We start from the raw sequence: 12,369 nt of genomic DNA on the forward strand, positions 1-12,369 counted from the left end.
ACACATGCGGAACATGGTAGCGCGGGCTTGTATTTGTTAACCCAACAACTGACTCTACACATTATCAAGATAAATTACTTTACTTCCTATAATAAAAAAAAAAGAACTACTAACTAACTATGGCCACTTCCGCCACTGGCACCACTGGTACTACCTCCTCCTCGTTTAGAATGGCCACTGTATCTTCTATTACCTCCGCTATGATGATGATTATTATAATTATGTTGTTGTTGTTGGTTTGCACCTCCATATTGACCCATAATAATATTACCATTCACTGGACTACCAGTCGACATGAATCCCGCACCTGGAGGTGGTATAAATCCACCAGGTGGTAAGAACGGTTCTGCTCCAGGATACATTAGTGGCGGTTGTCCCGGCGCAGGAGGTGGTACTGGGAATTGCTGTTGTGCTTGTGGATGTTGTTGTTGGTATAACATGGCTGCATGCATTTGTTGTTGTTGTTGGAATTGGACAGCCATTGCTGCGGCGGCAGCAGCTGCAGCCGCTTGTTGTTGCTGTTGCTGCTGTTGTGGAGTCATGTGGAATTTGTTTGGATATTGACCTGCTGCACCTGCCGGTATTCCTGGTGCACCACCAGCCATCATTGGATTAGGTATGAATGGTGAAGCAACAGGAAGAATCATTCCTGGAGCACCTGGGGCGCCTGTCGCTACCTTGGGTGGAATTTGGGGGAATAATTTTTCGTGAGTTTCATCAATAGTAGAATCCCAAGTTGGTGGGGTTTGGAACGTCTTTTCAAAAACAACTGGACCAGTTCCTTCATGTTTGTCTTTGGTGGTTATGAATAAACTAAATGCAAATTTAAATGCATTGATTTTCTTTTCTTGGGATTCTCTAGTTGGAATTTTATCGTTACCTCCAAAGAATTCTGCTGGGGAAATTTGATGATGTCTTTTAGAAGTACCTTGAGAACTGATGCTTCCGTTTGAAGAATATGGTCTTGATTGTGATGCTCTTGGTGAAGGGTCATTAATTGGTGATCTGAAATTGGTCTTTGGTGGAGAGGTTAATTGTGCGTGTTTTGTAGATGGTGTAAATGCTGCTGCCTTTGGGTTTAATTTAAAAGTCTTGGAAGTTTCTTTCTTCTTTTCAGGTGGAGATACTGATTCTTGAGATGCAGATGGAGTTGCAGCAATAGAACTAGTAGTAGTGGCTGTAGCTGCTGCTACCGCCGCAGCAGCTGCAACTTGCTGTTGCTTCTTTAAAATCTCATCTTGCTTTAATTTATCTTTAGATAATATAGGTAATAAATCTTGTGGCATTTTATGAGGTATTTTAAAGTTTGCGCTAAATTCACGTAATGAGTTAATTTCGCTTTGAGCATTCAATCTAAACGATTCATTATGTTGAGCCAGAACTTGTGGTTTTGGAGGGATCGAATCAGGTTGTGTCTTTTTAGGTGGTGATGGTTTCTTAATGTCAGGAGTGGAGGTAGAAGTGGAAGTGCGACTAATTGGAGTGTCGACTGGAACTGGAGTTGTGGTTTCCTTTGTCGAACTAGCTGCAGCAACAGGAGTTGCTTGAGCTGGAGATTGTGGTTTCTCATCAACTGGTGGGGTTTCAACCTTAGACACGGGTGGAATTTCAGAATTAGGTGGAGGTGATACAACCTTCCTATTGGTTGCAGAACTTGATATTATAGCTGGATCGTTATGATAGTGGGCAGCTCTTTGTCTTGGTGGCACATATTTCCCAGGAGATGACTTGTTCAATGTACTTGGACCTGCTGAAATGGTGGCATTTCTTAATGCTGCCATTAATTCTTCACCACCTCTGGCAACACCAGAATATTTATCTTCTTCATCCATGCCACTATCATCAACCATTACGCCTCTCTCTTCAAGAATATGTCTATCAGTTGTAGTCAGAGTTTCAATATCTCGAGCAATTTGTTCTGCTCGGGCAACACGTTCATGATAATCTGGAGCCGAAGTGTCGATTCTTGTAGTATACAAATGTTCATCATAGGTAGATTCAACACCAAAACGTTCTTGGTTGACTTTGAATTGATCCCATTCTCCAGCATCGTCTTCCAAACTAAATTGTGGGTGATCAATTGATTCATCAGGAACCCATCTTTGTAATTCACGTTCTTTAATTTGAAGTTTTCCGGAAATATCAACATCAGTTTTGAATTTGGAAGGAGAGACTTCCTTGACTACTGGTGGTGGTGGTGGTGGAGTTGTTAAATCAACCGTTTGCACAGGAGTAGGTTCAGGTTGTTGAGCAGTGGTTGATTCCACTTTTTCCGTCAAGTCAAGATCAGTAATTTCCAAATCAATCAAATCCTTAGCTTGAATAATCAAATTTTCAGGCAATTTGCCTACATCAAGGTTATTCTTTTCATTAAGCAAGCTTTTGGAAACTAATTGAGGTTTCAATAATACCACTGACATAGCACTTGTTCCTGTAGGTGACAAATCTGCATTCACCAACAATCCCTGGTACCTTGACCCATCAGTTATGGTGGCAATACATTTCTTGCCAATTGATTTCGAAACTAAATACAACAATCTGTTATTTCCTAAACTATCGTCACCTGAGGTACCATTAGAAGCGTTGGTAGGTGGGGTGGTTGGACTGGTGATATTGGGCGAACCATTGCCGTTGCCATAACGGGACGTACGACGATATCCGTTCTTAGGTGTGGTGGTGGTGGTGGAAGAGGAACTGGAAGTGCTATTGGCACGATTAATCTGACCCTTCATTTGATACTACTCCGATTGACTGATTGAAACAGAAAGAGCTATGTAATTGATTAGGGGTGTATCGTTGAACCACGGTGTTTGAGTTATGATTTTTTTTTTCGCTCCTTGGTTGCTGATACAAGGTTGAACTGTGAGGAATCAGAATCAGACGTGGGTGTATTTGGATATACTGGTTGTGTGTGTGTATATATATATACTCTATGTCTTTCCTCGATAATGGTGGTTAGGACAGATCAAGGAAGAAAAAGGGCAAAAGATAAATGTAGTTGCTTTACCTGTGATTTTCGAAAAGTGGTGGTTCTAATTTTTTTTTTTGTTTGGGTGTTTTTTTTTTATTATTTTTCTTCGGTTGTTGTTTTGAGTTTGTGGTTTCCTTTGTCCGAAACACTCACACACTTAAACGGAATTGCTGGGTGGTTTAAATTTAGACTAAATTTTGTTGTCTTGCGATCGTACAATTAGATCTGCGTAGCAAAGATGACAATGTCATCCAGGGGCAAGTTTATCCGTTTAAACGGGTTTAATGATAACACTACACGGCGGGGCTATACACTTTATTTGCCTTTGATTTCTTTTTATTTTGTTTTTATTTTTTTTTTTTGGATAAATTACTATAAACGATATAACCGTAGCGGGGAGAAGAGTAGCGCGGGTAAACTGTAGAGCACAATTGATGGTTACCTTTTGAACCTGATGCTGATACATGGTCTACTCTGATGTGGACCAATAGTTTAGATAAAGTACTCCTACAAGTGACATCTCTAAGGAGAAGATATTTTATTAGTCTCTGTATATACGGAATGTCTTCTAAATTTGGATATTTTTCTACTTTTCACCCTAACAACATATACTATTGAATCCAATACCAATTTCAACCTCTTCAACCATTTCACCCCAATAAAGAAGAATAAATTCTTTAATAAACTCGATATCCTGTTGAGAATAAGGATCTAATTCCATTTCTACCAAGTCCTGGTATGTAAGTTCTAAAGCTATTTTCCCCGTCAAATGACTCTCTTCATCCTGAACAATCTCCATGACAATCTCATTAATTAAATAAAACCACTTTTTCGTCAACTTATGGAAATATCCAATGATATTTATCAAATCGAGGAAATCAATCTTATCATGGGTTGGAGTTATGGGCACGTCATCATGGACTTCCAATTGTTGTCCCGCAGTAGCAAACCACGAAAACGCCGACCAAATAGATTCTCGCCATGAAATTGGTTCGGTAGCATCAGATTTCCACCATTCTGGTTCCTCAGTACAACCTCTTAATACTGTATCAAAATCTTTAGTACTAGCATTGGTGTTACTGGTTATCGAAGTTAAATCTTCGGTGGACAAATTTCTATTATTGGTAATGTTAAATTTCGAATTCAATGGCAAATCTTGGTACATAAGTTGAAACTTGTGATAATCCTTGGTAGTAGCCTTTATGATATTGTTTTTATCATCCATAGGGAATATAGTTACTTTATCATCAATCATAACTCCAATATCATATACTTTATTCTCAATTAAGATATCATCATTGGTAGTACCAATATAGTTATCAATCTTGACCAAATCTCCAGTTAAATCATTTAAACCAATACTGTAGATCGGTTGGGAATAAGTTTGACTAGCAATTTCTATATCTTGAGGTATAATTGATACCAAGGAAACCAAATAGCAAAATGTCGATAAGTTTAAAAGCAAATCCAGATCTTCATTTGGGAGTAAATCTTCGTCATCATGAAAGATGTGGTGTTGGTTAAAGATTAATATTCGTTTACGTAAAAGTGCCTGTTTGTATAATACAAAAACCAAAGGCCCAAATGTTTTGAAAAGTTGAGGAAGCTTAGTGAGTGGATGATTGGTGACATCAACTGGTTTTGCATTAGGAAGTGGTAAAAGATTTGACGATGGTTTACACAAACTTTCAAATAACTTTTCAAACACCGCAAAATCCTCATACTTTTGCTCCTGCAAGTATTTAAGCAACTCATGGTCCAAGTCACCAATAAACTCCCAGCCATTATTAATAAACTCATTAGGTTTGAATAAACTTTCGCTTGGTTGACATATAATACCCAACGAATAGATCTTGATATTGTTACGATCATGGGTGTCTTCACCAATCAAATGTTGTCGGAACTTGCATATCCCATAATACAACTTGTCCTGACTGGTATGACTTATCAACACTGTTGATTTGCCGTATTCGTGAACACCAGAAGGCATACTTTTGTAATCAAGACCAGTGAAGTCAAAATCAGGTATTGTTGATCTGGACCATACTAGTTTATATCCATTACGTGGATGAAACTCGGTAAGGAATATAGAAACGACGTTTGACGGGGTGTATGACATTGCCACTAGTAATGTGCTGTGGAAAAAGCGGTTGGCCTTTTTTTTTAATAGTTCAGCACATTTAATTTTTCTTGTGGAGGTGGAGACGGGGGTCATACGGTGTTAAAACAAAATACAAATACAAAATTTATATTAAACATGACTATGGGGTGAGTGGGAGTTTCGTGATTATGTTCGTCATAGATGTCTAGACGTGTATGTAATCAAATAAACATTAATATACAAAGAAAAGGCACAATTATGTGAATGCTTTAGCCCCCCAATTCAACTTAAACGGGGCAATGCTCAATGCTTACGCTCTTATTCTTAAAATGAAGTTGACAACAACAGCAACTAACAAGAATGCACACAACATAGTAGGACCGAATCTGTCATCATAAGGACCAGATCCTCTTAATCTGATAGCCTTGGCTCTCCAGTGGTAGGTAATCAATGCGTAAATCATAGTCAACATGGCAATGAATGTGAATAATCCAGCGGAAATTCTACCAACGTAATCACCAAAGTTCAATAACCCAACACCCAAAGATCCTAATATAACTGTGAAATTCAACCAAGAAAGGAAAGTTCTTTCATTGGCAAAGAAAACCTTTGGTTCAACTCTAGCTGGTAATGCAATTCTTTTAGTGGCAGAAGACATATTGAGTGGATGTTTTTATATGGAAATGCTGTAAACTCGAAAAATTGAGATGAGGATGGACGGGTGAATAAAGACAAGGCCAGCTTCTTTATATTTAAATGAAACAACAGGCAATGATTATTTTTTAATATTTTTTTTTGTGCGAAACAGTTCTGTTAAAATTAGGCACACGTGGGGGTGTTGATTAAGTTTTTCTCATAGGGCAGAACCCAGGTTGTTTTTATTACCAGTCACAAAACAATAGAGTTACCCACGTTTTGTGTTCGGATCTAATGTTTCGATTAATTAACACTCGTGTGACAGTTAGTTTGGTGTTTACGAGATGACATGAGCTTAAGGCATCCCTTGTTTTGTACAAGTGTTTGTCGTGACATGCCATCCTTGGACACACCTAATAAGAAATTGTGCAGGTCAAGAAATTTCATTTAGGACATTGAATTTTTTTTTTTTTGTGAAAAGATAAACTAATCTTTAATTAGAGAACAATGCCCAGTTACTGATAGGCTTCGTTTACATGTTTGGTGTTTACTAGTTTTGAAAAAAAAAAAACTATTTCAGTAGCTTCACGATCTTCATTCATGTATTCTATACATTCTAATTGCCTTCTTTACTGTTAGGCTTAAATTTGCAGCTCATCGCAGAACAATTGTTCGTGCATCGCAAAATTATTTTTTTTTTTGACATTTACGAACCACTAATGAGTTCTAGGTTCTAAAATCAACCTTCCCAATGGCACTTTAGAATGCCCTTGTTCAAAACTATAAACTGACTTCCCACGAACAAAAGTTTCAACAACGCGACCCTGCAATTTCATTCCATCATATGCGGTCAACTTATTCTTGAAATGAACATCCTTATTATCAATAGTATATTCTGCATCAGTGTCAAACACCAATAAATCTGCATCGTAGCCTACTTTCAACTTCCCCTTGGTATAACTTAATCCAACTTGCTTGGCCGTGTTGATTGAACACCACTGGTTGATTTCACTCAATGTAACTGGTGGAGTCATCTTTTGTCCCTCGGTGAACAATATAGGTAATCCTAAGCCAACCGAACTTATTCCGCCCCATGCTTCAAAAAAATCACCCGTTTCTAGTTTCTTAAGCTGAGGAGTACACGGGGAATGATCGGATACAACCGTAGTGATTACTCCAGTTCTAAGTCCATCCCAAAGTAATTTCCTATTATTTTCAGTTCTAATTGGAGGACAACATTTGAAATGGGTGGATTTTGATGGGACCGTCTCTGCAGCTAGTGAAAGATAGTGAAAGCACGTCTCGGCTGTGATTGGAAGCTGTTTTTTCTGAGCCACAGCTAATAATGGAATTGCCTGGTGAGAACTGACATGAACTATATGAACTGGTACGGTTGGGAATTCTATTGATGCAGTAATAATCTCTCCAATAGCTTGAGTTTCGAATTCATCTGGTCGAGACTCAAGAAACGTAGAGTATAATGTAGGATCAAGTGAATAATCGACATCCACAGTTGCACCACTATCCATCTCAGCATGAAACATCAACATTGTCTTTTCTTGTTCCACTTCCTTCATTGCTTGTAAGATATGTTGCTTCAGAATAGCAGGAAACTCTTCAACTCCGGAATCAATCAAGAACCCTTTGAATCCTCGAACCCCCATATTAATTAACGGCTTCAAATCATTAACATTATCAGGAACTAAGCCTCCCCAGAACCCCAAATCTACCCAAGCACTATCTTTTGCTGCATCGATCTTAGTTTGAAAGTTGGACACAGTAGTCACGGGAGGTATGGAATTCAATGGCATATCAATTATAGTAGTTACCCCACCGGAAGCAGCAGATTTTGTTCCTGTTTCAAACCCTTCCCAGTGTGTTCTTCCGGGATCGTTCAAGTGAACGTGAGTATCCACTAATCCGGGCATAATTACGTGTGGTGTAACATTTTTGTACTTGGTTACATTGTAGAGTGCAAGTGTAGGATCGGAACTTCCGCGGATTCCTGAAATGATTGCAACTATTTTGCCAGTATCGGGGGAGAAAATAACTGTTGATTCCACCAACTTCGTTCCTATTAACACTCTAGTAGATGACAATGCAGTAGACATGGCTTGACACTGTTTAAAAAGAAAGAGAAGAATATAATTAGAGTTGTCGAGTTTTTACTGATAAGCGTTATCTTGGTGGTCATTGTCATTTCAAAGAAAGAAAAAAAAAAAAGAATAATTTTTTTTTACGATATTATACGATGCCAATATGCAGACTCACATGTCCATAAAACGTAACTACGGGAGGGCATAGGTATACCACTACAGCTGGATTCGGATAAAAAAGTCATGTATAATTTATAATTCTATTTAGTACATACGTGTTTAATAAGTAATCAATTGCTTACCACTCTTGGAATTAGCAACCCCATCTTGATACAACTCATGCAATTGCTTTGAACCATCAAACTTAGTTTCAGTTGAAGGAGCATCCTTTAACTTACCTTCTTCATACCAAGTAATAACTTGATTCAAGGTTTTCAATTTCAATTCCTTGTTATTTTTTAATAATTCAGTAACCCAAAATCCAGTACTGGTGAAATTCTTGAAAATGTGTAAGGAAGTAGGAATGGTGACTGGTTGGAAAGACATACCGCCATAAGTTAACATTAATCCATTGTTGTTTAACTTACGAGCAATACCACTTGAACTCTTACCACCAACACAATTCAAGGCTAATTTAAGTTCACCCCCGGTTTCCTTAACCCAATTTTTAATAACTGGTCCAAATTCCTTAGATCCATTTTGGTCTTCAGTAATGACTTGGGTGGCACCCTTTGATTTCAAATCAGCAATTGTTTCTTCAAGATTTGGTCTGTCTCTAATAACTGAAATTGAATTGAAATCTAATAATTGCCCAATTTGAGTGGCATATTGACCAACAGCAGAAGTACCACCATTTTGAATAAACCAATCCTTACCTGGTGTTAACTTAACATAGTGAGTCAACATAAGCAATGCAGTCAATGGGTTTACACTGATAGTGGCCCCTTGGTTGATTGATAATCCCAAAGGTTTACCATTTTCCTTAGATTGAGCTGGGTTGGGAATTGCAATGAAATCGCTGTCATTACCTAAAGCGTGAGTTCTCCAGGTACCAAAATTGACATTGGCTGGAATAACCCAATCACCAACTTTTAAATCTTCAACATTATCACCAACAGCAATAACTTGGAATAACCCTTCGTTACCACATGGAGCAGCAGGCTCGTCGGTGCCGAATTGAGTAGTCTTTTCAGGCTTAGAAGGGTAAACACCTTGGATTTGATTGATATCAGAAGGGTTGACTGGAGAAGCTAAGGTTTCAACAACAACTTGGTTACCTGATAAGTTCTCATCGTCAATTTGGAACGATTGGGTGAATAAAACGTCCTTTGGTTCACCGTGTTGTTTGTAAAGAACAGCTTGGGCAGTGATCATAGTTCTCAATTGAGTTAATACAGGTGTACGTGTTGTTCTTACTAGAGAAGAAAACATAGTTTGATGAAATTAGATTTGGGGAAGTGTTGATGTGAGCGGGGGTGGTAAATGCTGCTACTTTATAATGATTTTTTTTTTCTTGCTGTGTTTATTGGTCTATATAAAGGAATATATGTTTTTCCACGGCAATTCAAACAACGATAAATACATTGCTTACTAATATTACTCAGACTTTTCTTCTTTATCTAATCTTGCTTGCTTTTGTAACTTCTTCAACTTGATGTTTTGGATCGTACCCAAGACAAACGAAACAGAACTAAAGAAAACAACCCATAATTCTTGCGGAATGTATTTTTGAGCCACAATCAAAGACACAAATGAAGTGACCAATGCAGTCTTCAAAATACCCTTGTAACCACGTTGTAATCCAGTCTTGACGATTCCAACCATCTTGGCTACTTCCTTCTTAAGGTTGAACTCACCTTTGTCGACTTTATAATTGTTAATTAAACTAACCCATGAGACAAAAATACCACATATGGTTGGAGTAACAGTTAACAACGAAGTTAAAAGTTGCAAAATCTTGCCTAGTTTACTTAATTGACCAGTGAAGATCTTGTTGTTGATAATATGGTACATGTAATGACTCACTGGAGTTGAAATTAACCCACCATATATAATCATCTTGATCAATTTAGGACTTAATACGTGGTTAACTTTATATCCTAAGATTTCAGTTGTGGAATAATCAGAAGTGACTGTAGTTGAAATGATTTCATTTAATCCATTGAGGATTGCACCAGTTATAGCTTTGGTTAAAAGTGGATATTTGATAATACTTTCGACGTATTTAGCATTGGCTTGTTTAAGTGACGGCATTATTTTATTTTTGGTGTTACTAGTCGAAAAAAGAGGTTCTCGATGTTTGTAAGTTGAAAAGAAAGTGTGAAAGAAATTTGTTGTCTATATATGTGTAAATGGAAAAAGTTGGGGTATGTTTATCTTCCGCTAATTTATAATCCGGTTCAATTTGGTAATTAAATCCGAGATCTAAGATAAGATTTTATGTTTAGATTTTAACCCATTTTTTAGGTTAGAGATCACTAGATCAAGCGTACATTCCGACTCTCACTACATTATTTTCATAATAACGCGTTCTCTTCCTCTTTGATTATAGATATATCACTGTGTTGGCCCATCCAAGCCGCGGTAACTTGTATTTTTCAAAAGTGGGGGTACTAAAAAGATGTCCCCCGCACAGGAAAAAGGGGTTTTTATGAGGGTCGGTTGTTGGTCCCCGATTGACTGCAAAAAAAATTCTCAGAATTGCAACGGATCTTTTGACTACATTTTTGTCAAACCATATATCACTGGATGGTGTGAATAATCTAATTACAACTATTGGGTTAGTGTTTTAAAATTACAAGATTTCCGGAGAAATTTGTATATTTTTTTACAAATTTCGGGAGAATATTTAATCAGATTTACAAGCATTAGTGGGTTATTATAAAACATACAAAACACTTACATCCCAATTTAAATCCAAGCAAATTCTATAACTAGATATACCAGAGTTGATTGCATAAATGCCATTCTATCAATAACTAGTCCCCTTAATACTTATACTACTTGCGCAATCCAAAAGAGTATTTCCTATTTAGGTAACAATTGCACACGTGATCCCACTTCTCTGATAGTAAACTATGTAATGCACCAGAGAAACTTATAGAAGCAATGATACAGATAAGGACAGTTTATATTAACTGTAGTTTGAGGGTATTAATAAAATTAATCAAGTTATAGCTTCCTTCAAGTGTAATGTTGGGATTTCATTAGCATAAAGATAACAAGTAATTTCTTGATATTATCAACATTCCAACATTCAAAGTTGTACATTCATAAACATTAGAACTATACAAGGGTCAAATGAATTCCAACACACTTCCTTGATTTAACAATATCATATTAAGGTGTCTCCTTAATTCCCCCTCCAAAAAAAAAAGGCCAATTATGTAAACTTTACAAGTAAACCACCATTAATCATGACAAATAGATCCTTTTCTGTAAAAGGCTTATTCAGTTCGCATCCCGTTAATGCCAATTACAAGATCAAAAACCAGCTAAATATCAGTTCATTCAATTAAAGGCACGCTTTTCAAATTCAGGATCCTAGCAACACAGAATAAGAATCAAAAGAGATTCCTAACAACAATCCACATCAAGCCCATGAATTATATCGAGAACAACACTTTATTCCATCAATGTATGATGCCGTGCGGCGACTACTAAAATGGGAACCCGGATAAATTGCATCTGCAACAATGATGTCACCACCAAACTTAGGAATTCCGGAGATAGCCCGGTGATATTCTTCACTTATAGACACTGATAAATGCTTGTAGTTGATCATACTTTATTGAAGTTTAGAAGCAGATGATTATAGTTGGAAAGAACTTATCATTTTCATGGGTTGACTCACAATTCACTTGTATTTTTTTTTGTAGATCAACATCACAGTTGATTAACCAATCAAACCAACATAATGCAAGTGATTTAAAGTCATAAAGGTTCGAATATGATCTGATAACTATCTCATGAAGCTTTATTACCTGAGCCGAGTACTAAGATTAACCTTGTTATCCACAATAGTTTATTTTGGTATTCTTCTGACCATGATTTAGCAACAATTCCCACGAATCAAATCATTTAATAATTCATCTATCAATATAATCTTCTTGGCAACCGTTAAAATCCTACATATAGCAAACATATAGTCGGATAATTTAAATTGAAAGTACGAAATGGAAATTTTCAATAATTGGATCAACTACAAGAGAAAATCTTCAGGTATATCTCCTCAATCGACGGAGAAAAAGTGTCCATGATCCTCTCAACTAACCCCTATTTCTGATTAACCAATTTCAGTATTAGACCCTGCTTGAGAGAACCCCCCCCCTTCCCAAAGACTTAATGTGTAAAATGTGTAAAATCTCATTACGCGAGATTAGACAAATAAAGAGAACAACAAGTTTACGAACCTCAACATTTTTACTATATGTACCCCACTATGTACCCCTCTGGGGAAACAGTACAAATAGAGTGCATACATTTACAATTTGAAATTAGGGTAGATCGGTGAAACAGCATTTCGGGGTTTGTGGGCTAAAATATTTTTTTAGTCTTTGTTTGAA

The 12,369-nt window shown here is 37.1% G+C and overlaps 6 protein-coding genes across 6 annotated transcripts; all 6 read right to left on the minus strand. All coding sequences in view use genetic code 12, as the record gives it.

The window, feature by feature from the left end:
- Window positions 1-113: 113 nt before the first annotated feature.
- On the minus strand, window positions 114-2,732 carry SPAPADRAFT_51223 (uncharacterized protein; the record flags this gene model as incomplete). Its single annotated transcript, XM_007375905.1, has 1 exon — window positions 114-2,732. One exon carries the CDS (start codon window positions 2,730-2,732, stop codon window positions 114-116), a length of 2,619 nt encoding a protein of 872 aa, XP_007375967.1.
- A 762-nt stretch (window positions 2,733-3,494) lies between these two features.
- Window positions 3,495-5,110, minus strand: SPAPADRAFT_61761 (uncharacterized protein; the record flags this gene model as incomplete). The annotated part of the gene is made up of 1 exon (XM_007375906.1): window positions 3,495-5,110. A coding segment is annotated over one exon (919 nt), but the record flags the coding sequence as incomplete, so codon positions are not given.
- Window positions 5,111-5,205: 95 nt separating this feature from the next.
- SPAPADRAFT_61765 (uncharacterized protein) lies at window positions 5,206-5,776 on the minus strand (the record flags this gene model as incomplete). Its single annotated transcript, XM_007375907.1, has 1 exon — window positions 5,206-5,776. The coding sequence occupies one exon, from the start codon at window positions 5,728-5,730 to the stop codon at window positions 5,383-5,385; it is 348 nt and encodes a 115-aa protein (XP_007375969.1).
- Window positions 5,777-6,166: 390 nt separating this feature from the next.
- Window positions 6,167-9,294, minus strand: DAL1 (allantoinase; the record flags this gene model as incomplete). The annotated part of the gene is made up of 2 exons (XM_007375908.1): window positions 6,167-6,181; window positions 6,413-9,294. One exon carries the CDS (start codon window positions 7,817-7,819, stop codon window positions 6,425-6,427), a length of 1,395 nt encoding a protein of 464 aa, XP_007375970.1.
- On the minus strand, window positions 8,035-9,266 carry ETR1 (Etr1p; the record flags this gene model as incomplete). The annotated part of the gene is made up of 1 exon (XM_007375909.1): window positions 8,035-9,266. A coding segment is annotated over one exon (797 nt), but the record flags the coding sequence as incomplete, so codon positions are not given.
- Window positions 9,295-9,400: 106 nt separating the features above from the next.
- SPAPADRAFT_139862 (uncharacterized protein) lies at window positions 9,401-10,057 on the minus strand (the record flags this gene model as incomplete). The annotated part of the gene is made up of 1 exon (XM_007375910.1): window positions 9,401-10,057. One exon carries the CDS (start codon window positions 10,055-10,057, stop codon window positions 9,401-9,403), a length of 657 nt encoding a protein of 218 aa, XP_007375972.1.
- Between the last annotated feature and the right edge of the window lie 2,312 nt (window positions 10,058-12,369).

Source organism: Spathaspora passalidarum, assembly GCF_000223485.1.
Source record: "Spathaspora passalidarum NRRL Y-27907 unplaced genomic scaffold SPAPAscaffold_5, whole genome shotgun sequence".
Lineage (NCBI taxonomy): Eukaryota > Fungi > Ascomycota > Pichiomycetes > Serinales > Debaryomycetaceae > Spathaspora > Spathaspora passalidarum.